The sequence below is a fragment of the Scyliorhinus torazame genome, chromosome 1, assembly GCF_047496885.1.
Source record: "Scyliorhinus torazame isolate Kashiwa2021f chromosome 1, sScyTor2.1, whole genome shotgun sequence".
In the NCBI taxonomy this organism is placed as follows: domain Eukaryota; kingdom Metazoa; phylum Chordata; class Chondrichthyes; order Carcharhiniformes; family Scyliorhinidae; genus Scyliorhinus; species Scyliorhinus torazame.
In genome coordinates, this window is record NC_092707.1 from 407,928,573 (window position 1) to 407,954,224 (window position 25,652).

The 25,652-nt window shown below is 54.1% G+C and overlaps 1 protein-coding gene across 2 annotated transcripts; it reads left to right on the forward strand.

Annotated features, from left to right (window-relative positions):
* The first annotated feature begins 1,242 nt into the window (after positions 1 to 1,242).
* On the forward strand, positions 1,243 to 24,635 carry LOC140428240 (tripartite motif-containing protein 16-like). 2 transcript variants are annotated; one of them, XM_072514493.1, is made up of 6 exons: positions 1,243 to 1,414; positions 10,898 to 10,992; positions 11,934 to 12,167; positions 17,317 to 17,488; positions 19,430 to 19,525; positions 21,947 to 24,635. In XM_072514493.1, exons 1-6 carry the CDS (start codon positions 1,381 to 1,383, stop codon positions 22,477 to 22,479), a joined length of 1,164 nt encoding a protein of 387 aa, XP_072370594.1. In that variant the 5' UTR covers positions 1,243 to 1,380; the 3' UTR covers positions 22,480 to 24,635. The 2 variants fall into 2 exon arrangements, with proteins under 2 accessions (XP_072370594.1, XP_072370601.1); XM_072514500.1 differs by lacking the exons at positions 1,243 to 1,414; positions 17,317 to 17,488; positions 19,430 to 19,525; positions 21,947 to 24,635 and adding an exon at positions 1,926 to 2,837 and having other exon boundaries at positions 11,934 to 12,100.
* The last annotated feature ends 1,017 nt before the right edge of the window (positions 24,636 to 25,652 follow it).

Below are 25,652 nucleotides of genomic sequence, written 5' to 3' on the forward strand. Positions count from 1 at the left end.
TGTCCACAGGAAGTGTTACTCACCAGTTTCTTTCATCGTCATGGTAATTTTCCCCAAAGTAGTGTTGCTATTTACAGGCATTCTGGCCAAATGTGACTGAAGGCATCAGGATCCATGGTGACAGCAGACAATGAGACTACACACACTCACACACACTCACTCACACTCACACACACACAGTCACACTCACTCACACTCTCTATCTCACACACTCACACCCTCTCGCATACTCACACACTCACTCACACTCACACACCCTCTATCTCACACACTCACACATTCACTCACACACACACACTCACACCCTCTATCTCACACTCACACCGTCTCACACTCACAGACAAAAACACACACACATACACCCTCGATCACACACACAGACACACACACATACCCTTCATCACACACACACTCTATCACACACACACGCAGAAACACATACACCCTCTATCACACACACAGAAACACACACGCAGAAACATATACACACAGATGCAGACACACACGCAAACACAGACAGACACACACACACTAGTCATGGCATACATACACACACAGACTGGCCATTGACACACACAAAGACTAGTCATGGACACACATACTAGTCATGGACACACACAGACAGACACACACACCGTATCATGGATACAGACAGACACACACACAGTATTATAGACACAGACAGACACATGCACAGTACTCATGGACTCATAAGTTAGCAGCTAAAGGGTACAACTCTACAGGGAGTGTCGGAGCAGAGAGATCTAGGTGTATGTGTGCAGAGGTCAATATGTAGGGCAGCACGGTAGCATTGCGGTTAGCACAATTGCTTCACAGCTCCAGGGTCCCAGGTTCGATTCCGGCTTGGGTCACTGTCTGTGCGGAGTCTGCACATCCTCCCCGTGTTTGCGTGGGTTTCCTCCGGGCGCTCCGGTTTCCTCCCACAGTCCAAAGATGTGCAGGTTAGGTGGATTGGCCGTGATAAATTGCCCTTACTGTCCAAAATTGCCCTTAGTGTTGGGTGGGGTTACTGGGTTATGGGGATAGGGTGGCGGTGTTGACCTTGGGTAGGGCGCTCTTTCCAAGAGCCGGTGCAGACTCGATGGGCCGAATGGCCTCCTTCTGCACTGTAAATTCTATGATAATCTATGTGTGCAGAGGTCAATGAAGGTGGCTGGCCAGGTGGGTTGGTGGTTATTGAAGCGCAGAATCAGTATAAATAGCACAGAAACCAGGAAGTTTTGCCAAACTGGTACCATTTAGAGGGAGAAGATCAGCAAGACACACGGGGCAAGACCTCCATGGGATCTCCCCTCCAGATAACCCACTATTCCCGGCTGGGAACATTCCCAGCTTTGAAAGCAATGGTCAGAAGAAGCGATGAGCGGGGCACAGACATTGTTCACGAGTGAGGGTGAGTGTGAGGGTGGGGGAGGGTGAGTGTGAGGGTGGGGGAGGGTGAGTGTGAGGGTGGGGGAGGCGGATTGAAGGCTGGAGCTGGGATAATCTCCCCAGGGACAGAGCAGTGTCGGGGGGGGGGGGCGCTTCCACCCTCGCTTTTTAACATGCTGAGTGTGCGAGATGAGAAGGCAGCAGCGGTGAGCTGTGTTGTGGGGGGCGGATTGGCTGCTTCAATATCACCCAGTCAGCCTTTACAGCGGCGGCCAGAGAACGGTTTCACTTTCCATTACTGCGAAATCCTCCAGCGGCGGGGTTGCAGTCTGAGTGGAGAGGGGGAGACAGGGGGAGAGGAGAGTGGGGAGACAAGGAGAGAGAGGGCAGACAGAGAGAGGGGAGAGGAGAGTGGGGAGACAAGGAGAGAGAGGGCAGACAGAGAGAGGGGAGACAGGGCGAGGGAGGGAGAGGAAAGAGGGGAGACTGGGAGGGAGGGGCGGGAGACAGGGGGAGGTAGAGGGGGGAGAGGGATGGCGAGGTCCACTGTGACCCTGTCTGAGGACAGCCTGTACTGCAGCATCTGTCTGGATTATTTCAGTGCCCCTGTCACCCTGCCCTGTGGGCACAGCTTCTGCAAGGAGTGCATCAACCGGAGCTGGGACCAGGGGCAGGGACTGAGCCAGGGTCAGGTACAGGGACACTCCCCGGGGCAGGAGCTCCCCCCGGGGCAGGAGCACCCCCCGGGGCAGGGGCACCCCACGGGGCAGGGGCACCCCCCGGGGCAGGGGCACCCCCCGGGACAGGAGCACCCCCCGGGGCAGGGGCACCCCCCGGGGCAGGGGCACCCCCCGGGACAGGGGCACCCCCCGGGACAGGGGCACCCCCCGGGGCAGGGGCACCCCCCGGGGCAGGGGCACCCCCCGGGACAGGAGCACCCCCCGGGGCAGGGGCACCCCCCGGGGCAGGGGCAGCCCCCGGGACAGGAGCACCCCCCGGGGCAGCCCACCCCCAGCCTGTACAGCTGCCCTCACTGCCGCAGGAGTTTCAGCCCCCGGCCCAGCTTGCTGAGGAACACGGTGCTGTGTCAGATTGTGGAGGGTTTGCTGCAGACGGCAGCCCCCCAGCCCCGGGCAGGCCCCGGGGACGTGCCCTGTGACTCCTGCCCCCCTGGCTGCCAGCTGCGGGCTGCCAGCTCCTGCCTGCTCTGCCTGACCTCCTACTGTGAGCTGCACCTGGGGCCACACCGCCGGAGCCCCGCTTTCCGGGAGCACCCGCTCAGCCCGCCCGTGCCGCACCTCTCCCTCCGCCGCTGCAACACCCACCGCAAACCCCTCGACTCCTTCTGCCGCACCGACCGCCGCTGCCTGTGCTGGGTGTGCGCCCTCACCGAGCACCGGCACCACCACATCATCACCGTGGAGCAGGAGGCAGCCCGCAGACAGGTGAGGGGGGGTCTGAGAGGGGGAGGGGGGGTCTGAGAGGGGGAGGGGGGGTCTGAGAGGGGGAGGGGGGTCTGAGAGGGGGAGGGGGGGGAGGTCTGAGAGGGGGAGGGGGGTCTGAGAGGGGGAGGGGGGTCTGAGAGGGGGAGGGGAGTCTGAGAGGGGGAGGGGGATCTCGGATGGGGGGTGGAAGAGGGGTCTGAGAGGGGGAGGGGAGTCTGGGGGGGAGGGGTCAGGGAGGGGGGACGGGGAGGGGAAGGGGGAGGGGGGTCTGGGAGGAGGAGAGGGGTCTGGGAGGGGGGGTCTGAGAGGGAGAGAGGGGGATCTGAGCTGGGGGAAGGTGGTCTGAGAGGGGGAGGGGTCTGTGAGGGGGAGGGGTCTGCGAGCGGGAGGGTGAGGGGGGTCTGAGAGCGGGGGAGGGGGAGGGGTCTGAGAGGGGGGAGGGGTCTGTGAGGGGGGAGGGGTCTGTGAGGGGGTGGGGTCTGCGAGCAGGAGGGGGAGGGGGGTCTGGGAGGGGGAGGGAATCTGGGAGGGGGAGGGAGTCTGGGAGGGGGAGGGAGTCTGGGAGGGGGAGGGAGGTCTGGGAGGGGGAGGGGGGTCTGGGAGGGGGAGGGGGAGGGGGGTCTGGGAGGGGGAGTGGGGTCTGGGAGGGGGAGTGGGGTCTGGGAGGGGTGAAGGGGTCTGGGAGGGAGGGACAGGAGAGGGTTGGGGAGTGGGGTCTGGATTTGGGATCGGGGAAGAGGGGCCGGGTTATGTACAAGGATCCCTGAAAGGAAAATTCAAAGGTGCTAATTGCCGAGAGAGATTGTGTTTGAGGTGATAATGTGTCCCCCAGATGCTGTAATGAGGGGGAGTCTTTGTGAAGCAAGGGACAGTCACTCTGTCCAGGGCGGGTCCGATAGGGTGTGAGTGTGCCACACGACCCTCATTCACCTCACTGGCTCACAAGACTGAAATAGGACTTGTTCACTCTGACTCTGTGACTCGTGGGCCCCACTCAGAGCCCAGATTGGCCACAGGCTGCCCACCACTGGGTTCGGTGGTCTGGTACAGGCACTGGGGTCGTGGGCAGTGGTCGGTGACTGACTGCCAGTGAATATTTACCGATGTCCCTAATTACTCAAACCCTCATTTGCTGCTTATTTAAACTAAATACTGCACATTTGTGACACGATGTGAGTGAATATTTTCTGTTTGAGGAATCAAAGAACCAAGGTACGCAGAAGCAGAACTTATAACAAATTCATTGTACAGGATGTGGGTGTGGCTGGTCAGACCAGCATTTACAGCCCAGCCCTAGTTCCCCTTCAGAAGGTGGGGGTGACTTGCCGTCTTGAACCGCTGCAGCCCTTGGGGTGTAGTTACACCCACTGTGCTGTTAGCGAGGGAGTTCCAGGGTTTTGACCCAGCGACAGCGAAGAAATGGCGATATAGAGTCATAGATGTTTACAGTGTGGAAACAGGCCCTTTGGCCCAGCTTGTCCATACCGCCCAGTTTCTATCACTGAGCTAATTCCACTTGCCCGCTCATATCCCTCTCTACCCACCCTGCCCATGTAACTGTCTAACTTATTTTTAAAGGACAAAATTGTACCCGCCTCCACCACTGCCTCTGGCAGCTCGTTCCAGATGCTCACCACCCTCCGTGTGAAGAAATTTCCCCTCTGGTCTCCTTTGTATCTCTCTCTTCTTACCTGAAACCTGTGCCCTCTAGTTCTAGACTCTTCTACCTTTGGGAAAAGATGTTGACCATCCACCTTATCTCTGCCCCTCATTATTTTATAGACTTCTATAAAATCACTCTCTTCTATAAGAGCCTCCTACGCTCCAGGGGAAAAAAGTCCCAGCCTATCCAGCCTCTCCTTGTAGCTCAGACCATCAAGTCCTGGTAGCATCCTCGTAAATCTCTTCTGCACTCTTTCTAGTTTAACAATATCCTTCCTATAATAGGGTGACCAGAACTGAACACAGGATTCCGTGTGTGGTCTTACCAATGTCTTGTACAACTTTAGTGTTGGGTGGGGTTACTGGGTTATGGGGATAGGGTGGAGGTGTTGACCTTGGGTAGGGTGCTCTTTCCAAGAGCCGGTGCAGACTCGATGGGCTGAATGGCCTCCTTCTGCACTGTAAATTCTATGATAATCTATGAAACTTCAACAAGACGTCCCAACTCCTGTATTCAATATTCTGACCAATAAACCCCAGCATGCTGAATGCCTTCTTCACCACCCTGTCCACCTGCGACTCCACCTTCAAGGAGCTATCAACCTGTACTCCTATATCTCTTTGTTCTGTAACTCTCTCCAACTCCCTACCATTAACTGAGTAGGTCCTGCCCTGATTTGATCTACCGAAATGCATCTCCTCCACGTTTATCCAAATTAAACTCCATCTGCCATTCATCGGCCCACTGGCCCAATTGATCAAGATCCTGTTGCAATCTTATATAGCCTTCTTCACTATCCACTGTGCCACCAATCTTGGTGTCATCTGCAAACTTACTCACCATGCCTCCTACATTCTCATCCAAATCATTAATATAAATCACAAGTAACAGTGGACCCAGCCCCGATCCCCGAGGCACACCGCTGGTCACAGGCCTCCAGTTTGAAAAACAACCCTCCACAACCTCCCTTTGTCTTCGGTCGCCAAGACAATTTTGTATCCAATTGGCTACCTCACCCTGGATTCCATTAAATTCAACCTTTTGCAATAACCTACCATGTGGTACCTTGTCAAAGGCCTTGCTAAAGTCCATGTAGACAACGTCGATTGCACTGCCCTCATCTACCTTCTTGGTTACCCCTTCAAAAAAACACAATTAAGTTCATGAGATATGACTTTCCCCTCACAAAGCCATGCTGACTTTCCCTAATCAGCCCTTGCCTGTCGAAATGCCTGGAGATCCTGTCCTTCAGAATACCGTCTGACAACTTACCCACTACAGAAGTAAGGCTCACCAGTCTGTAGTTCCCAGGCTTATCCCTAAAATCCTTCTTAAACAAGGGCACAGCACTTTCTACCCTTCAATCTTCAGGCACCTCTCCTGTGGCTGTCGATGATTCAAATTTCTCAGCCCAGGCGCCAGCAATTTCCTCCCTAGCCTTCCACGTCCTGGGATACATTTCATCAGGCCCCGGGGATTTACCTATCTTGATGCGCTTTAATACCTCCAGCACCTCCTTCTCTGTAATATGTACACTCCTCAAGACATCACTTTTTATTTCCCCAACATTCGTACCTTTCACAACAGTAAATACCGACGAGAAATATTCATTTAGAACCTCTCCCATCCCTTGTGGATCCGCACATAGATGACCTTGTTTATCTTTAAGAGACCCTCCCCTCTCCCGAGTCACCCTTTTCCCCTTTATGTATCTGTAAAAGCTCTTGGGATTTTCCTTTGCCTTATCTGCCAAGACAATCTCATGTCCCCTTTGTGCCCTCCTGATTTCTCTCTTAACTCTACTCCGACAAGCCCTGCACTCTTCAAGGGATCCACTTGATCCCAGCTGCCGATGCTTGTCCTGTGCCTCCTTCTTCCTTTTGCCCAGGGCAGGGTCAGGGAGTGAGGATTGGGGTCAGGGAGTGGGGTCAGGGAGTAGGGAGTGGGGTCAGGGAGTGGGGTCAGGGAGTGGGGTCAGGGAGTGGGGTCAGGGATTGGGGTCAAGGAGTGGGGTTAGGGAGTAGGGATTGGGGTCACGGAGTGAGGATTGGGGTCAGGGACTGGAGTCAGGAAGTGAGGATTGGAGTCAGGGAGTGGGGTCAGGGAGTGGGGTCAGGAAGTAGGGATTGGGGTCAGGGAGTGGGGTCAGGGTGTGGGGATTGGGGTCAGGGAGTGGGGATTGGGGTCAGGGAGTGGGGTCAGGGTGTGGGGATTGGGGTCAGGGAGTAGGGTCAGGGTGTAGGGATTGGGGTCAGGGAGTGGGGATTGGGGTCAGGGAGTGGGGTCAGGGTGTAGGGATTGGGGTCAGGGAGTGGGGATTGGGGTCAGGGAGTGGGGTCAGGGTGTGGGGATTGGGGGTCAGTGGTCGGGGATTGGGGTCAGGGACTGGTGATTGGGGTCAGGGAGTGGGGTCAGGGAGTATGGATTGGGGTCAGGGAGTGGGGATTGGGGTCAGGGATTGGGGTCAGGGAGTGAGGATTGGGGTCAGGGAGTGGGGTCAGGGAGTGGGGTCAGGGAGTATGGATTGGGGTCAGGGAGTGGGGATTGGGGTCAGGAAGTGGGGTGAGGGATTGGGGTCAGGGAGTGGGGTCAGGGAGTAGGGATTGGGGTCAGGGAGTGAGGATTGGGGTCAGGGACTGGAGTCAGGAAGTGAGGATTGGAGTCAGGGAGTGGGGATTGGATTCAGGGATTGGGGTCAGGGAGTGGGGTCAGGGAGTAGGGATTGGGGTCAGGGAGTGGGGTCAGGGAGTGGGGTCAGGGATTGGGGTCAGGGAGTGGGGTCAGGGAGTAGGGATTGGGGTCAGGGAGTGAGGATTGGGGTCAGGGACTGGAGTCAGGAAGTGAGGATTGGAGTCAGGGAGTGGGGATTGAGGTCAGGGAGTGGGGATTGGGGTCAGGGTGTGGGGATTGGGGTCAGGGAGTGGGGTCAGGGTGTGGGGATTGGGGTCAGGGAGTGGGGTCAGGGTGTGGGGATTTGGGTCAGGGAGTGGAGTCAGGGAGTGGGGATTGGGGTCAGGGAGTGAGGATAAGGGTCAGGGAGTGGGGATTGGGGTCAGGGAGTGGGGTCAGGGTGTGGGGATTGGGGTCAGGGATTGGATCCAGGGAGTGGGGTCAGGGTGTGGGGATTGGGGGTCAGGGAGTGGGGCCAGGCAGTGGGGATTGGGGTCAGGGAGTGGGGATTGGGGTCAGGGAGTGGGGATTGGGGTCAGGGAGTGGGGTCAGGGTGTGGGGATTGGGGTCAGGGAGTTGGGTCAGGGAGTGGGGATTGGGGTCAGTGAGTGGGGATTGGGGTCAGGGAGTGGGGATTGGGGTCAGGGAGTGGGGTCAGGGTGTGGAGATTGGGGTCAGGGAGTGGGGTCAGGGTGTGGGGATTGGGGTCAGGGAGTGGGGTCAGGGTGTGGGGATTGGGGTCAGGGAGTGGGGTCAGGGAGTGGGGATTGGGGGTCAGTGGTCAGGGATTGGGGTCAGGGAGTGAGGATTGGGGTCAGTGGTCAGGGATTGGGGTCAGGGAGTGGGGTCAGGGAGTAGGGAGTGGGGTCAGGGAGTGGGGTCAGGGAGTGGGGTCAGGGATTGGGGTCAAGGAGTGGGGTCAGGGAGTAGGGATTGGGGTCACGGAGTGAGGATTGGGGTCAGGGACTGGAGTCAGGAAGTGAGGATTGGAGTCAGGGAGTGGGGTCAGGGAGTGGGGTCAGGGAGTAGGGATTGGGGTCAGGGAAAGGGGTCAGGGTGTAGGGATTGGGGTCAGGGATTGGGGATTGGGGTCAGGGAGTGGGGATTGGGGTCAGGGAGTGGGGTCAGGGTGTGGGGATTGGGGTCAGGGAGTAGGGTCAGGGTGTAGGGATTGGGGTCAGGGAGTGGGGATTGGGGTCAGGGAGTGGGGTCAGGGTGTAGGGATTGGGGTCAGGGAGTGGGGATTGGGGTCAGGGAGTGGGGTCAGGGTGTGGGGATTGGGGGTCAGTGGTCGGGGATTGGGGTCAGGGACTGGTGATTGGGGTCAGGGAGTGGGGTCAGGGAGTATGGATTGGGGTCAGGGAGTGGGGATTGGGGTCAGGGATTGGGGTCAGGGAGTGAGGATTGGGGTCAGGGAGTGGGGTCAGGGAGTATGGATTGGGGTCAGGGAGTGGGGAGTGGGGTCAGGGATTGGGGTCAGGGAGTAGGGATTGGGGTCAGGGAGTGAGGATTGGGGTCAGGGACTGGAGTCAGGAGGTGAGGATTGGAGTCAGGGAGTGGGGATTGGAGTCAGGGATTGGGGTCAGGAGTGGGGTCAGGGAGTAGGGATTGGGGTCAGGGAGTGGGGTCAGGGAGTAGGGAGTGGGGTCAGGGAGTGGGGGTCAGGGAGTAGGGTCAGGGATTGGGGTCAGGGAGTGGGGTCAGGGAGTAGGGATTGGGGTCAGGGAGTGAGGATTGGGGTCAGGGACTGGAGTCAGGAAGTGAGGATTGGAGTCAGGGAGTGGGGATTGGGGTCATTGAGTGGGGTCAGGGTGTGGGGATTGGGTCAGGGAGTGGGGTCAGGGTGTGGGGATTGGGGTCAGGGATTGGGGTCAGGGAGTGGGGTCAGGGTGTGGGGATTGGGGTCAGGGAGTGGGGTCAGGGAGTGGGGATTGGGGTCAGGGAGTGGGGATTGGGGTCAGGGAGTGGGGATTGGGGTCAGGGAGTGGGGTCAGGGTGTGGGGATTGGGGTCAGGGAGTGGGGTCAGGGTGTGGGGATTGGGGTCAGGGAGTGGGGTCAGGGTGTGGGGATTGGGGTCAGGGAGTGGGGTCAGGGTGTGGGGATTGGGGTCAGGGAGTGGGGTCAGGGAGTGGGGATTGGGGGTCAGTGGTCAGGGATTGGGGTCAGGGAGTGAGGATTGGGATCAGGGAGTGGGGTCAGGGTGTGGGGATTGGGGGTCAGTGGTCAGGGATTGGGGTCAGGGAGTGGGGGTCAGGGAGTAGGGAGTGGGGTCAGTGAGTGGGGTCAGGGAGTGGGGTCAGGGAGTGGGGTCAGGGAGTAGGGATTGGGGTCAGGAGTGAGGATTGGGGTCAGGGACTGGAGTCAGGAAGTGAGGATTGGAGTCAGGGAGTGGGGATTGGGGTCAGGGATTGGGGTCAGGGAGTAGGGATTGGGGTCAGGGAGTGGGATTGGGGTCAGGGAGTGGGGTCAGGGAGTGGGGATTGGGGTCAGGGAGTGGGGTCAGGGTGTGGGGATTGGGGTCAGGGATTGGGTTCAGGGAGTGGGGAGTGGGGTGAGGGAGTGGGGATTGCGGTCAGGGGTCAGGGAGTGGTGTCAGAGAGTGAGGATTGGGGTCAGGAAATGGAGATTGGGGTCAGGAAGTGGGGATTGGGGTCAGGGTTCAGGGATTGGGGTCAGGGAGTGAGGATTGGGGTCAGGGTTCAGGGATTGGGGTCAGGGAGTGGGGTCAGGGAGTAGGGAGTGGGGTCAGGGAGTGGGGTCAGGGAGTAGGGATTGGGGTCAGGGAGTGAGGATTGGGGTCAGGGACTGGAGTCAGGAAGTGAGGATTGGAGTCAGGGAGTGGGGATTGGGGTCAGGGATTGGGGTCAGGGAGTAGGGATTGGGGTCAGGGAGTGGGGATTGGGGTCAGGGAGTGGGGTCAGGGAGTGGGGTCAGGGAGTGGGGATTGGGGTCAGGGAGTGGGGTCAGGGTGTGGGGATTGGGGTCAGGGATTGGGGTCAGGGAGTGGGGAGTGGGGTGAGGGAGTGGGGATTGCGGTCAGGGGTCAGGGAGTGGTGTCAGAGAGTGAGGATTGGGGTCAGGAAATGGAGATTGGGGTCAGGGAGTGGGGATTGGGGGTCAGGGTTCAGGGATTGGGGTCAGGGAGTGAGGATTGGGGTCAGGGTTCAGGGATTGGGGTCAGGGAGTGGGGTCAGGGAGTAGGGAGTGGGGTCAGGGAGTAGGGATTGGGGTCAGGGAGTGAGGATTGGGGTCAGGGACTGGAGTCAGGAAGTGAGGATTGGAGTCAGGGAGTGGGGATTGGGGTCAGGGATTGGGGTATGGGAGTAGGGATTGGGGTCAGGGAGTGGGGATTGGGGTCAGGGAGTGGGGATTGGGGTCAGGGAGTGGGGTCAGGGAGTGGGGTCAGGGAGTGGGGTCAGGGAGTGGGGTCAGGGAGTGGGGGTCAGGGAGTGGGGATTGGGGTCAGGGAGTGGGGTCAGGGTGTGGGGATTGGGGTCAGGGATTGGGGTCAGGGAGTGGGGAGTGGGGTGAGGGAGTGGGGATTGCGGTCAGGGGTCAGGGAGTGGTGTCAGAGAGTGAGTATTGGGGTCAGGAAATGGAGATTGGGGTCAGGGAGTGGGGTTTGGGGTCAGGGTTCAGGGATTGGGGTCAGGGAGTGGGGACGTTCTGCTGAGCGACTGGTACACAGACAATGCCAGAGTCATTTTCTATTTTGCTTTTGTTCAGAAACTGATTACTGCCCGAAATTGGAATTACAGGAACACCTGCAAATCACAGCCGATGCGATTGGAAAATGGAAACAAAACATCGACTGTATCCAGGTGAGCAGAGGTGCTGCATCCAATAAACCCATCAGCTCGGAAAACATTCCACTGCGTGAGCCTGTGAGAGAAGAGAAAGGGCGCTGGAGATTATCCCTCGACACCCCCCTCCCAACCCACCCCTCCACACTCCCCTCCCCACCCTCCCCTCCCACCCCTCCCCTCGACACCCCCCTCCCCACCCTGCCCTCGACACTCCCCTCCCCTCGACACTCCCCTCCCAACCCACCCCTCCACACTCCCCTCCCCACCATCCCCTCCACACTCCCCTCCCCACCATCCCCTCCACACTCCCCTCCCCACCATCCCCTCGACACCACCCTCCTCACCCTCCCCTCCACACCATCCCCTCGACACTACCCTCCCCACCCTGCCCTCGACACCATCCTCCCCTCGACACCCCCCTCCCCGCCCACCCCTCGACACCCCCCTCCCCGCCCTCCCCTCGACACCGCCCTCCCCTCGACACCACCCTCCATGCCATCCCCTCGACACCACCCTCCCCACCATCCCCTCGACACCACCCTCCCCACCCTCCCCACCCTCCCCTCGACACCACCCTCCATACCATCCCCTCGACACCCCCCTCCCCGCCCTCCCCTCGACACCGCCCTCCCCTCGACACCACCCCTCCCCTCGACACCACCCTCCATACCATCCCCTCGACACCACCCTCCCACCCTCCCCACCATCCCCTCGACACCACCCTCCCCACCATCCCGGGGTTGGGGAAGATGGAGTGACATAGGTGGGGGAAGTTGCATTGGAATTGTGGTGTCACTGGGAGGGGAGGGGTACTGATCTATTGCTGGGAGCTGTGCGTCTTTGAGGGTTTCTGGTACAATATAGTTGTCCAACCCATGACTGTGGCCACAAGCCAGCGTCCCCAGAGCAGGCGGCTTGAGGGGTTAATCCAATGGTCTATCTGTGTCCTCTGTAAGGAATCTGCTCAAAGACTGAAGGAGAACACCATGAATAAATTCACGGAGTTGCTGCGAGCTGTGGAGAAGGCGCAGACTGAAGCAATGGAGTTTATAGAGAGGGAGCAGTTAGCTGAACTTAGCCACGCAGAGGCTGCCAAGAAAGAACTGGAACAGAAGTGGACGGAGCTGAGGCACGAGAAGGTGCGCCTGGAAGCTCTGTCCAAGACCAACGACAGCATGTACATCTCACAGGTGAGCGGGGCCAGGCCAGGTGTCAGGGCGGCTGGGGAAGGAGTGTAGTGACTGGAGTGTGTGATTATATTGTGTGTGGGTGCAACAGAGGAGGGCTGGGGTGGGATACATTATTATTGACCGTGAGAGTTTCTTACTGAACTGTAGAGATTCAACTTGGATCTTGTGAATAAACAATTTCCCTTCAATTTTATTTTAATCCAGCTCTGTGAACATTGCCTCAGACACAATCTCTACATCCACTACCTTGTATCCTGAAGAAACCCCAGCCTTTAAATTTGGGAAGTTCCTATCCAGGAACTCTTTGACCCCCTTCCCGAATTCCTGGCTGGAGCCAGGTGTCATTTTGAGTATTGGCTAAGTGGGATGTCAGAGTGAGGACATGTCAATTCCATGGAGGGGGGGGGGTGATTGGTCTGACCTGTATTAATGGCTGCCGCTGGCTCCAGGCCCAGTGTGATTTGGATATGGGATTGTCGGATCCACAAGGTAAATATCCTGGAATATTCTGAACTCCCGCCTCCAGAATGACATCGGGGGGGGGGGGGGGGGGGGGGGGGGGGGGGGGTTGCATCGGCCACACCAAATACAATCAGACCATTCAGCCCGTCGAACTTGCCCTGCCATTCATAAGATCATTCCTGATCTGTTTATGTTTCAAGTTCTACGTTCCCATCTACCCCGATGACCTTTGATTCCCCTTGCCGAACAAGAATCTCTCGACCTCCACTTTCAAAATATTCAGTGGAGGAATGTAAGACACAAGAGCAAGAGTAGGCAATTCAGCCCATTGAGCCCGTTCAACCATCCAATAATATTATGGTTGAACTGATATGGTCTCAACTCCACTTGCTGTCCACTCCCGCTCCCCCCCCCACCCCACACAAAAATGGACACAGGCCCAAACTGTTCAACCTTTCTTCACAGGATAACCTCTCACCCCAGGAATGAGTCAAGCAAACCTCCTCTGAACTGCATCTCAAGCAACTATTTCTTTGCTCAAATAAGGAGATCAAAACTGCACAATATTCCAGACATGGTCTCACCAAGGCCCTGTACAGCTACAGAAAAATTTCCCTGCTTTTATATTCCATGTCCCTTGCAATATACCAACATTCCACCTGCCTTCCTAACTACTTGCTGCATCTGTATGCTAACATTTTGTGATTCATGATCCAGGACACCCAGATCCCTTTGTACCATCAGGCTCTGCAATCTGAGTCCATTTAAATCATTTGCTCCTTTTCTATTCTTCCTTCACATTTTCCGACTTCATGTTCTACCTGCCAAGTTGCTGCCCACTCACTCACCCTGTCCATATCTCTTTGCAGACGCTCCATCTCTTGTTGACAACTTGCTTTCCGACCGATCTGAGCAGTGTTTAGCTCTCATCCATCCAGTCCCTTGATCCAAATTATTGATGCAGACTATAAGTAATTGAGGACCTATCACTGATCTCTGTGGCACTCCAATTGTTACAGCTTACTGACCCCCAAAATACCCGTTTATCCCTCCCTCTGTTCCTGTTAGCCAACCGGCGCCGGCCGGTGCAAGTCGGCGCATGCGCACAGGGATTCACTTCCGCATCGGCCATCGCGGAGGACCACAGCGGCCGATGCCCCCACGGCACAGGCCTGCCCGCGGATCGGTGGACACCGACCCCGGGCCAGGCCACCGTGGGGTCCCGCCGCGACCCCCCCAGGAACCCCGGAGCCCGCCCGCGCCGCCAGGTCCCGCCGGTAAGGGACCTACTCTGATTTACGGCGGCGGGACCGGCTACAGGCAGGCGGGACTTCGGCCCATCGCGGGCCGGAGAATTCGAGTGGCCCGGCGCCCATTGAGTCTCGCCGGACCACGCCATTCCCTGAGGCGGGCGGTGCGACTCACGCCGGGCCGGTTTTTTGGGGGGCGGGAGAATGGGGTGGACGGTGGGGGCAGGATTCACGACGACCCCCGGTGATTCTCCCAACCTGCGGGGGTTTGGAGAATCCTGCCCATATTATAGAACATAGAACAGTACAGCACAGAACAGGCCATTCGGCCCTCGATGTTGTGCCGAGCATTGTCCGAAACCAAGATCAAGCTATCCCACTCCCTGTCATTCTGGTGTGCTCCATGTGCCTATCCAATAACCGCTTGAAAGTTCCTAAAGTGTCCGACTCCACTATCACAGCAAGCAGTCCATTCCACACCCTAACCACTCTCTGAGTAAGGAACCTACCTCGGGTATCCCTCCTATATCTCCCACCCTGAATCTTATCATTATGCCCCCTTGTAACAGCTACATCCACCCGAGGAACTAGTCTCTGAACGTCCACTCTATCTATCCCCCTCATCATCTTATAAACCTCTATTAAGTCGCCTCTCATCCTCCTTCGCTCCAATGAGAAAAGCCCTAGCTCCCTCAAACTTTCCTCATAAGACCTATCCTGCAAACCAGGCAGCATCCTGATAAATCACCTTTGCACCCTTTCCAATGCTTCCACATCCTTCCTGTAATGAGGTGACCAGAACTGCACACAATACTCCAATGTGGTCTCACCAGGGTCCTGTACAACTGCAGCATAACCTCACGGCTCTTAAACTCAAGCCCCCTGTTAATAAACGCTAACACACTATAGGCCTTCTTCACGGCTCTATCCACTTGAGTGACAACCTTCAGAGATCTGTGGACATGAACCCCAAGATCTCTCTGTTCCTCCACATTCCTCAGAACCCTGCCGTTGACCCTGTAATCCGCATTCACATTTTTCCTACCAAAATGAATCACCTCGCACTTATCAGGGTTAAACTCCATCTGCCATTTTGCGGCCCAGCTCTGCATCCTATCAATGTCTCTTTGCAGCCTACAACAGCCCTCCACCTCATCCACTACTCCACCAATCTTGGTGTCATCAGCAAATTTACTGACCCACCCTTCAACCCCCTCCTCCAAGTCATTGATAAAAATCACAAATAGCAGAGGACCCAGCACTAATCCCTGTGGTACACCGCTGGTAACTGGTCTCCAGTCTGAGAATGTTCCATTCACCACCACCCTCTGTCTTCTATGTGATAGCCAATTACTTATCCAATTGGCCAAATTTCCCTCTATCCCACACCTCCTTACTTTCTTCATGAGCCGACCATGGGGAACCTTATCAAGCGCCTTATTAAAATCCATGTATACAACATCAACTGCTCTACCTTCATCTACACACTTAGTTACCTCCTCAAAGAATTCAATCAAATTTGTGAGGCAAGACTTACCCTTCACGAGTCCGTGTTGACTATCCCGGATTAAGCTGCATCTTTCCAAATGGTCATAAATCCTATCCTTCAGGACCTTTTCCATTATCTTCCCGACCACCAAAGTAAGACTAACTTACCAGGGTCATTCCTATTCCCTTTCTTGAACAGAGGAACAACATTCGCCACTCTCCAGTCCTCTGGCACTATCCCCGTGGACAGCGAGGACCCAAAGATCAAAGTCAAAGGCTCTGCAATCTCATCCCTTGCCTCCCAAAGAATCCTTGGGTATATCCCATCTGGCCCAGGGGACTTGTCGACCCTCGGGTTTTTCAAAATTGCTAATACATCCTTCCTCAGAACATCTACTTCCTCCAGCCTACCCGCCTGAATCACACTCATCCTCAAAAACATGGCGCCTCTCCTTTGTGAACACTGAAGAAAAGTATTCATTCAACGCCTCTCCTATTTTTTCTGACTCCATGCACAAGTTCCCACTACTGTCCTTGACCGGTCCTACCCTCGCCCTGGTCATTCTTTTATTTCTCACATAAGAGTAAAAAGCCTTGGGGTTTTCTTTGATCCGACCCACCATGAGGGGGACTTCTCATGCCCCCTCCTAGCTCGCCTAAGCCCTTTTTTCAGCTCATTCCTTGCTACCTTTTAACCCTCAAGCGATCCTACTGAACCTTGTTTTCTCACCCTTACATACTCTTCCTTTTTCCCCTTGACAAGACATTCAACCTCTTTTGTGAACCATGGTTCCCTCACATGGCCATTGCCTCCCTGCCTGACAGGGACATGCCTATCAAGGACACGCAGTATTTGTTCCTTGAACAAGCTCCACTTTTCATTTGTGCCTTTTCCTGACATTTCTGTTCCCATCTTATGCTCCCTAATTCTTGCCTAATTGCATCATAATTACCCCTCCCCCAATTATAAACCTTGCCCTGCCGAATGGCCCTATCCCTCTCCATTGCAATAGTGAAAGGCACCGAATTGTGGTCACTATCTCCAAAGTGCTCTCCCACAAACAAATCTAACACTTGGCCCGGTTGCAAGATTGTATGGGTTAAGAATGACCCACATCTGTTTTGTCGAGATTGATTACTGGTCAGGAAGGGAGAAAGTTCTTGCTGCCTGCTCCCATTAGCTGGTTTAGCACAGGGCTAAATCGCTGGCTTTGAAAGCAGACCAAGGCAGGCCAGCAGGGCGGTTCAATTCCCGTACCGGCCTCCCCGAACAGGCGCCAGAATGTGGCGACTAGGGGCTTTTCACAGTAACTTCATTTGAAGCCGACTTTGTGACAATAAGCGATTTTCATTGTGCTGGAATTAACCCCACCCCCAAAACCCTAATATTTTCGGGGGACCAGCTTTGGGAGTTCAGCCTCACGGCAGGAGTTCAAAGGGAGATGGTAGCGTTTGAAGAAACCAAATACAACAATGGAACACCCCTCCGAGACAGGAAGTGGTTGGCTAGAACGTTCTCAGATAAAAGCGGTTATGATCAGATAAATTATCAATCCAATCATTTCTCGAGTAAGTCACTGAAGATAATCAACTCAAAAAAGAATACCGCAGCCAATGGTTTACTTTCAATCAGCTGGGATGTGAGTTGCACTGTTGGCAGTGCAATGTGGGCTTCAAATCTCCCATTGGGAAATGGGGAGTGAACCCTCCCTGACCCCGAGGTAAACGTGTTATCACCAAAACCGCTGCATTAAACTGTTGGTTGGGTAATTTTAGCAGCGTATGGTCAGCACCGAGGATCCAATGGCTGAGGAAATCCTTTTGCACGTACACTGGTTCATGTGCACTTTATTCAGATAGGGACCTGTGCAGCAAGTAGCTCCGATATTCCACACAGATTACTGAATCGAGCTAGGTTTTAACACTTCCGACCTGTCCGCCATTCTCAGGAATATCTGACGTTTAATGAGATCGGCGAGAATCCCACATCACCCCCATCAACCATCAGCCTGGAAACAAAACTTGGCAAAGTCGAGCGGGCGATTTCAAGACTGTCGATTCTGATCAAAGAGCATTTCCGATCTGCGTGGATGAAGAATCTGGAGAACACGGTCTCCACAGGTCAGTCACCTTCCATGTTTATCTGAAATAAGGTGCGTTGTCCAGACTGGGCACGGGCTGATTTAACCCTTGTGGCAACAAGTCATCACATCTCCGCAATCCCGTGATGTCAGTGGGAATACAGATTCTCTCAAACCCCTGTTCCCCAGTCAATGAGGAGAGAACCCAAATTAAACACTGACGTTCCTGCAAAGCTCCCATTCTTGAGTTTTGAGAATATGGATAAAGGAATTCTGGCCCGAAGTTCACCCGCAGAAACTAGTTAATTCGCAACTCACTAATCAGGATCACATGGTCTTACTGTCTGTCAAAATTTGCTGCAAAACAATTTGAAGCAAACACCCGTTCCATGAAGAGATACATTTGATATCTCTGCAAGTTTCATTGAGGGACTTAGAACATACAGTGATGAAGGAGGCCATTCGGCCCGTCGAGTCTGCATCGACCCATTTAAGCCCTCATTTCCACCCTATCCCCGTAACCCAATAACCCCTCCTAACCTTTTTGGACAGTAAGGACAATTTATCATGGTCATTCCACCTAACCTGCACATCTTTGGACTGTGGGAGAAAACCGGAGCAGCCGGAAGAAACCCAGGCAGGCACGGGGAGAACGTGCAGACTCCGCACAGACAGTGACCCAGTGGGGAATCGAACCTGGGACCCTGGTGCTGTGAAGCCACAGTGCTAGCCACATGTGCTACCCTGCTGCCCATTCAAGACACAGCTGGTGATTTAGTCAGTTACAACCCAACCCTTTAACTCCCAAACCAGGATTAATCTAACCCGACAAATCGAATGCACTGACTGGCGGAGCTCAGAGTGAAACCAACCTGGATTCTACAAATCCAGTTTATACACCGAGCAAACAATCCTGTATCCAACCCTGTGCTGTACCTGTCCTGGGAGTGTTTGATGGGGACAGTGTAGAGGGAGCTTTACTCTGTATCTAACCCCGTGCTGTAACTGGCCTGGGAGTGTGTGATGGGGACAGTGTAGAGGGAGCTTTACTCTGTATCTAACTCCGTGCTGTACCTGTCCTGGGAGTGTTTGATGGGGACAGCGTAGAGGGAGCTTTACTCTGTATCTGACCCCGTGCTGTGCCTGTCCTGGGAGTGTTTGATGAGGGACAGTGTAGAGGGAGCTTTACTCTGTATCTAACCCCGTGCTGTACCTGTCCTGGGAGTGTTTGATGGGGACAGTGTAGAGGGAGCTTTACTCTGTATCTCACCCCGTGTTGTACCTGTCCTGGGAGTGTTTGATGGGGACAGTGTAGAGGGAGCTTTACTCTGTATCTAACCCCGTGCTGTAACTGGCCTGGGAGTGTGTGATGGGGACAGTGTAGAAGGAGCTTTACTCTGTATCTAACCCCGTGCTGTACCTGTCCTGGGAGTGTTTGATGGGGCAGTGTAGAGGGAGCTTTACTCTTTATCTAACCCCGTGTTGTATCTGTCCTGGAGTGTTTGATGGGGACAGTGTAGAGGGAGCTTTACTCTGTATCTAACCCCGTGCTGTACCTGTCCTGGGAGTGTTTGATGGGGACAGTGTAGAGGGAGCTTTACTCTGTATCTCACCCCGTGTTGTACCTGTCCTGGGAGTGTTTGATGGGGACAGTGTAGAGGGAGCTTTAGTCTGTATCTAACCTCTGCTGTACCTGTCCTGGGCGTGTTTGATGGGAGCAGTGTAGAGGAAGCTTTACTCTGTATCTAACCCCGTGTTGTACCTGTCCTGGGAGTTCTGATACTAACAAGGCTGTGATGATATGCTATTTTTTGAAAAAGGAACACTGACATTCACACATTTTAAAACCTGACCCATACCTCAGGTCTCTGAATGTTTTTTCGGTCTCTACGCAGTTGTTTATGAAAGAGATGGTTAAACATCCCGATGTAATTTGTCCTATTACTTGAGGTTACAAATTGATGTTTTGTTGTGTTGACAGGTGATGAGGAGAGATGTATGAAGCCCTCGCTCAGCGCTGCCCCCCAGGAACAGCCAGTGCTCAGTGACACAAGATACAGAGAGGAGCTGCTGCAGTGTGAGTAATCACCAGCCATGTCGGTATTGGGGGGAAGAGAGGGAAGAGGCGGGTAGGACGGAGGGGAGCGAGGATAGAGCGAGGGTGCAGAGGGGGAAGGTGACCAGCTGGAGAATTCACTTGGACGGTCCGACATGGAAAGGGAAGGCGGGTGGGGGAAGAGGAGGCGCTGGGTTTGGGGGAGAAGTGAGGGGAGAGGAGGGCCTGGGAGAGGGCGAGGGTTAAATGTGTGATCAGTGGCCCGTTGAGAGTCCGCTGGGTGCCTGGAGGTCCACCTGTGTAAAACAAATGCCTGGAGTTAAATGGAGGAGATCCAGACATCACTTGGTCCTGTTGGTAATAAAAACAGGAAATGCTGGAAAACCTCAGCAGGTCTGACAGCATCTGTGGAGAGAGAAATGGAGTTCACGGTTAAATCGATGACCTTTAGTTTCATGCAGAGTTTCCTCGACTGCTGAGAGCTTCCAACACTTTCTGTTTGCATTTCAGAATTCCAGCATCTTTAATATTTTATTTATGTGGTAATCGCCACTGTTGTATATATTAGAAGGTGTGTGGTAAGACCCTGTACTACAGGTACGGAGGTAGTCCCTGCCTGCTGGCTCCGCCCAGTAGGCGGAGTATAAATATGTGTGCTCCCCGTACAGCAGCCATTTTGCCAGCTGCTGTAGGGGGCCACACATCTTAGAGTAATAAAGCTTCAGTTGTATTCAACTCGTCTCTGTGGCAACTAATTGTGCATCAATTTATTACTCTAAGATGTGTGGCCTCCTGCCTCTGTATACTAATCTTGTTCTGTATATAGTTCTCCGCCACCCCCACCGGACTCGATTTTAACAGGGGGCGAATGTGGTAATCACCACTGTTGTATATATTAGAAAATGAGTGGTAAGACCCTGTACTACAAGTACGGGGGTAGACACTGCCTGCTGGCTCCGCCCAGTAGGTGGAGTATAAATATGTGTGCTCCCCGTACAGCAGCCATTTCACCAGCTGCTGTTGGAGGCCTCAACTCTCACCTCTGTGCAATTGATCGTGCATCAATTTATATATTAATGGAATTTGTATAACCCCTATCTTCCTGATATCGAGTTGGTGAAGGCTGAAATTAGAACCAGTTTTGACTTGGTAAAGATTTATTTATGGAGTGATACACTACAGGTACATACCTCCTACATACCTCATATAGGGGCTGGTTTAGCACAGTGGGCTAAACAGCTGGCTTGTAATGCAGACCAAGGCCAGCAACACGGGTTCGATTCCCGTACTGGCCTCCCCGAACAGGAATGTGGCAACTAGGGGCTTTGCACTGAAGCCTATTTGTGACAATAAGCCATTATTATTATACAGTTAACGATAATTGAGACATTTCATAAACCCCTCCTTCTCCTCAATCCAACCCAGATTGCTGGGGACCATGTCTTAGAATCATTGAATTCCCACAATGCAGAAGGGGCCATTCAGCCCATTGAGTCAGCATGGACCCTCTGAAGGAGCACCCTATCTAAGCCCACTCCCAGCCCTATCCCCGTAACCCCAACTAACCTTTGGACACTAAGGAGCAATTAATCATGGCCAATCCACCTAACATGCACGCCTTTGGACTGTGAGAAGAAACCGGAGCACCCGGAGGAAACTAACGCAGACACAGGGAGAACGTGCAGACTCCGCACAGACAGTGACCCAAGGCCAGAATGGAACCCCTGTCCCTGGCACCATGAGGTAGCAGTGCTAACCACTGTGCCGCCCCTTGAGTAGAAAGAAAATCTGCATTTCCACAGCGCCTTTCACATCCACTGAACATATAAAAGGGCTTTCGAGGCAAAGAAATACTTGAGGTGTCGTCACTGCCTCAGGAAAACACGGCAGCCAGTTTGCACAGAGCAAGATCCCATCAACATCAGTCTGATATTGACCAGCTAATCTAGTTTACGCTCATTTGTTCAGAGTTTTCTAAACTCTGGAATTCCCTCCTCGAACATCTCCACCTCTCGATCTCTATCTAGGGGCTGGCTTAGCACAGGGCTAAATCGCAAGGCAGGCCAGCAGCGAGGGTTCAATTCCCGTACCAGCCTCCCCGAACAGGCGCCGGAATGTGGCGACTAGGGGCTTTTCACAGTAACTTCATTTGAAGCCTACTTGTGACAATAAGCGATTTTCATTCATGTCATTCATTTTCATTCCCTCAATCCTCCTTTAAGATATCCTGTAAAACCTTCCTCCTTGTCCGCAGCTAATATTTTCCTACATTGCTCAGTGTCATTTTTTTTTGTTTTGATGATTGCTCTTGTGAAGCACCTTGGGAGGATTCGCTGCATTAAAGGTGCTACATGAACGCCAGTTGTTGTTGACATGTAAGCCCAGGCATTGCTGCCTTTGCCTCATACACTCAGCAGCCCTGGTTTGTTGTCTCTCCCGCAGATTGCTGTCAGATCACCTTGGACCCCAGTACAATCCAGAGACAGCTGAGCTTGAGCGACGGAAACCGACGGGTGACCAACATTTACCCAAAGTCTGAGGATTATGAGCAGTGCCCCGAGAGGTTTGACCTGTGCACCCAGGTGCTGTGCCGAGAGAGTTTGCAAGCTGGGCGGTTTTACTGGGAGGTGGAGCTGAACGATGGCGACGCGATGATCGGGATCACCCACAAGCGGATCAGGAGGAAAGGATCGGAGAATTGCTGCATCCTGGGGCGCAATGACTTCTCCTGGTGCATTGAGTTCTGGTACAATAACGTGTCGGCCTGGCACAACAGTCAGGAGACTCGGCTGCAGGTGGGCAGGTTCGAGAGGATTGGTTTGTGCCTGAACTGCCCAGATGGAACCCTGTCATTTTACGGTGTGTCTGACCAGATCGCCCTCATACACCAATTCCAAGCTGCCTTCACTGAACCCATGCATCCAGCCTTCTGGATTTACTGTGACACTGCTCTCAGCATTTGCCAACTCGCATAACGCCTCTGGCCATTTCCAAGCATCTTTAAACCATACAAAGTGCTTTTTGAAATGTAATCGCCGCTGTGATATAGAAAATGTAGCCTCCAATTCGTGCACAGTCTGTTCCCACGTCATAATGACCAGGTATATGTTTTAATGGTGTTGACTGAGGGATGAATATTGACCGGGACACCAGGGAGAACTCCTCTGTTCTCCCAAATACTTTTACATTCCTGCTGAAATGACAGTCTCTCAGTTTCTGATCCTATCTGAAGGAGAAGACCTCCAACAGTGCAGCATTCCCTCAGTACTGCACTCCCGAGTGTCAGCCGGGGCCATCTGATCAAAGCCTTAGGAGTAGGCCTTGAACTGCCACTGAGCTAAATAACCTGCGCAATGAAATGAGACTGGCCCTCGGAGATAAATACAGGCGACTGAGTGGGAAATTGTGGGTTATGGAGCTCATCCCATTAGCTGGTGAGCGAGACACTAATGGGTGGGCCCTGTGCAGCAAGCACAAGCCTGGCCTCCTCACACATGGTGGTAGTACCAGTAGGTGTCCTGCAGAGTCGCTGCGAGGCTGTGATGTTGGACAAGCCTTGATTGCTCGGGAAGGGATGGCCTGTTGGCCTCCACGTTGTGTCTGGAAGGCAGTTCGTCTTTCCCTGGCACCCTTAGCATAACCCCTGGTGCCCAGGCAGCAGAGATGTGGTATTCATATCCCTGCTCTAGCGCTGTGTTGGAGTCAGTTTTCCCAGAGTCTACACAGCGTCTCATGTAACTGGTGCTGAATCTCGAGAGTGACAATTCCACATCAGAGCCTGTGAGTAAATGGGTGGATTCCTGAGGAGCATGAATCATTTCCAGTTTCCACCAGCAAGGCAGACAGTGCGAGAGGCTGAGTGCTCAGCAATTAGTGGGGCTAAGGGATCTTGATCAGTCTTGTGGATGTGATGGGTTCATACTCAGGAGAAATTAGAAAGACACAGATTAAGCGTACGGGGGACCTGGGTTTGATTCCCGGCTTGGGTCACTGTCTGTGCGGAGTCTGCACATCCTCCCCGTGTGTGCGTAGGTTTCCTCCGGCTGCTCCGGTTTCCTCCCACAGTCCAAAGATGTGCAGGTTAGGTGAATTGGCCATGCTAAATTGCTCCTTAATGTCCAAAAGGTTAGGTGGGGTTACTGGGTTACGGGAATAGGGTGGGGGCCTGAGCCTCGGCAGGGTGCTCTTTCAGAGGGTCGGTGCAGACCTGATGGGCTGAATGGCCTCCTTCTGCACTGTAGGATTCTGTGCATGAATATCAATATGTATTGTGGGAGGTTCCCAAAATTCCGACGTTTTCACCATCTGGGGCCCGTTCGGGGCTGGTTTAGCACAGGGATAAATCACTGGCTTTGACAGCAGACCAAGCCAGGCCAGCAGCACGGTTCAATTCCCGTATCAGCCTGCCCGAACAGGCGCCAGAATGTGGCGACTAGGGGCTTTTCACAGTAACTTCATTTGAAGCCTACTTGTGACAAGCGATTTTCATTTTCATTTCCCTTTCATGGAATCACAGTATTTACCGTGCAGAAGGAGGCCATTCAGCCCATCGAGTCTGCACCAGCCCTTGGAACGAGCACCCTACCCAAACCTACACCTCCATCCTATCCCCTTTGCTGCTCCATAACCAGCTGGAAGGGTAGCCCAGCCAATCAGAACTCCCGAAGTGAGCCGTTTGTCTTTGGGCTAATTTTGGTAGATTTGACCTTTTAACGCTCAAACTTACTTCACCGGACCTGCCTTGGAGCACTGCTGGACAGCCCAGGTTGGTCTGCACTGAGATCCTTTCAGACAGAGAGGAGGAGCAAATGGCCCAGATAGGGTGCCCTTGTATTGCAGGAGAGCAGAGTGGAGAGGGGACTAGCCAGGTGCATGGGTACAGAGGCCCAGGAGCGGATTCCCACTGGTGTCTGAGGAACTGCTCCCTGGGTGGGCGACTGAGGATTCTCAGGGATGCCGTTGCATGTGTTGTGATATTGCATTGTGCTGCCTGTAGTTTAAAACATATATACTGCTGAATATGTAAATTGTTTTGGATACACCATCACGGCAAGTAGAGGTGAGACGTGCGCGCAAAAGCTCTTGTGGAATCCTGCCGTTCTTCAATAAAAATGCTTTGTTTGTATTACCATTCATTGTCATCGTGTTTGTATGGAGAGTCAGGAACACAACATGGTGGCAGTGCTGTCGGCCATTCTCTCGAGGCCATGCAGATACTGCCTGACTTCTTCCAGTGAACGCTGTGACAGCCTTAAATCCTTCTGTGGCTGGAACCATCCAAACTGGAAGGTTGGGTGCATTGTGGGAGGTGGGGGTGGGGCATATTCCGGTTCAGATCGTTCGCAGTGAGTGGTGCAATATAAACTTTCATCTTTTAAAATACATCGACTGTCTAATAGGTGGGTGGATGTGGTGAACATAGAACATAGAAAAATACAGCACAGAACAGGCCCTTCGGCCCACGATGTTGTGCCGAACCTTTGTCCTAGATTAATCATAGATTATCATTGAATTTACAGTGCAGAAGGAGGCCATTCGGCCCTTTGAGTCTGCACCGGCTCTTGGAAAGAGCACCCTACCCAAACTCAACACCTCCACCCAACACCAAGGGCAATTTGGACATTAAGGGCAATTTATCATTGGCCAATTCACCTAACCCGCACATCTTTGGACTGTGGGAGGAAACCGGAGCACCCGGAGGAAACCCACGCAGACACGGGGAGGACGTGCAGACTCCGCACAGACAGTGACCCAAGCCGGGAATCGAACCTGGGACCCTGGAGCTGTGAAACAATTGACGAAGGTAGGAGTACACTATCGGCTCCGGTATCTGTATTGGGAGCTTTGCATGTAGCCAAAAGGACTGGCTGAATCTCAGCCTCCTTCAGGACACCCCTTCTACCTGAACTTCCCCTTTCCTCACTCACCCATCCCACGCTCCGGCTGGAACTCTGAATCGAACAGCGGCCTGGCAATTGCTGTGCTGACTCGAGAGGCTGGCAGAGCGTTGGGCTCACACAGTAATCCATCAGCAGAATGGGATCTTGGTCATTTCCCTCAAGGTGACTGGAATCCAAAGGGGATTTGTCGAGCTTTTATTTGTAGAGTTTGGGTCACACCCTACCCAGAGTAAGTGTTCAGTTCCGGG

What these genes read in the sequence shown, in the direction of transcription:
- LOC140428240 (XM_072514493.1), top strand. Translation starts at nt 1,381, where the DNA reads ATGAGCGGGGCACAGACATTGTTCACGAGTGAGG. An exon ending in GGAGAACACGGTCTCCACAG is followed by an intron (nt 17,489 to 19,429) that starts GTCAGTCACCTT and finishes TTGTGTTGACAG; the next exon opens with GTGATGAGGAGAGATGTATG. An exon ending in CAGAGAGGAGCTGCTGCAGT is followed by an intron (nt 19,526 to 21,946) that starts GTGAGTAATCAC and finishes TCTCTCCCGCAG; the next exon opens with ATTGCTGTCAGATCACCTTG.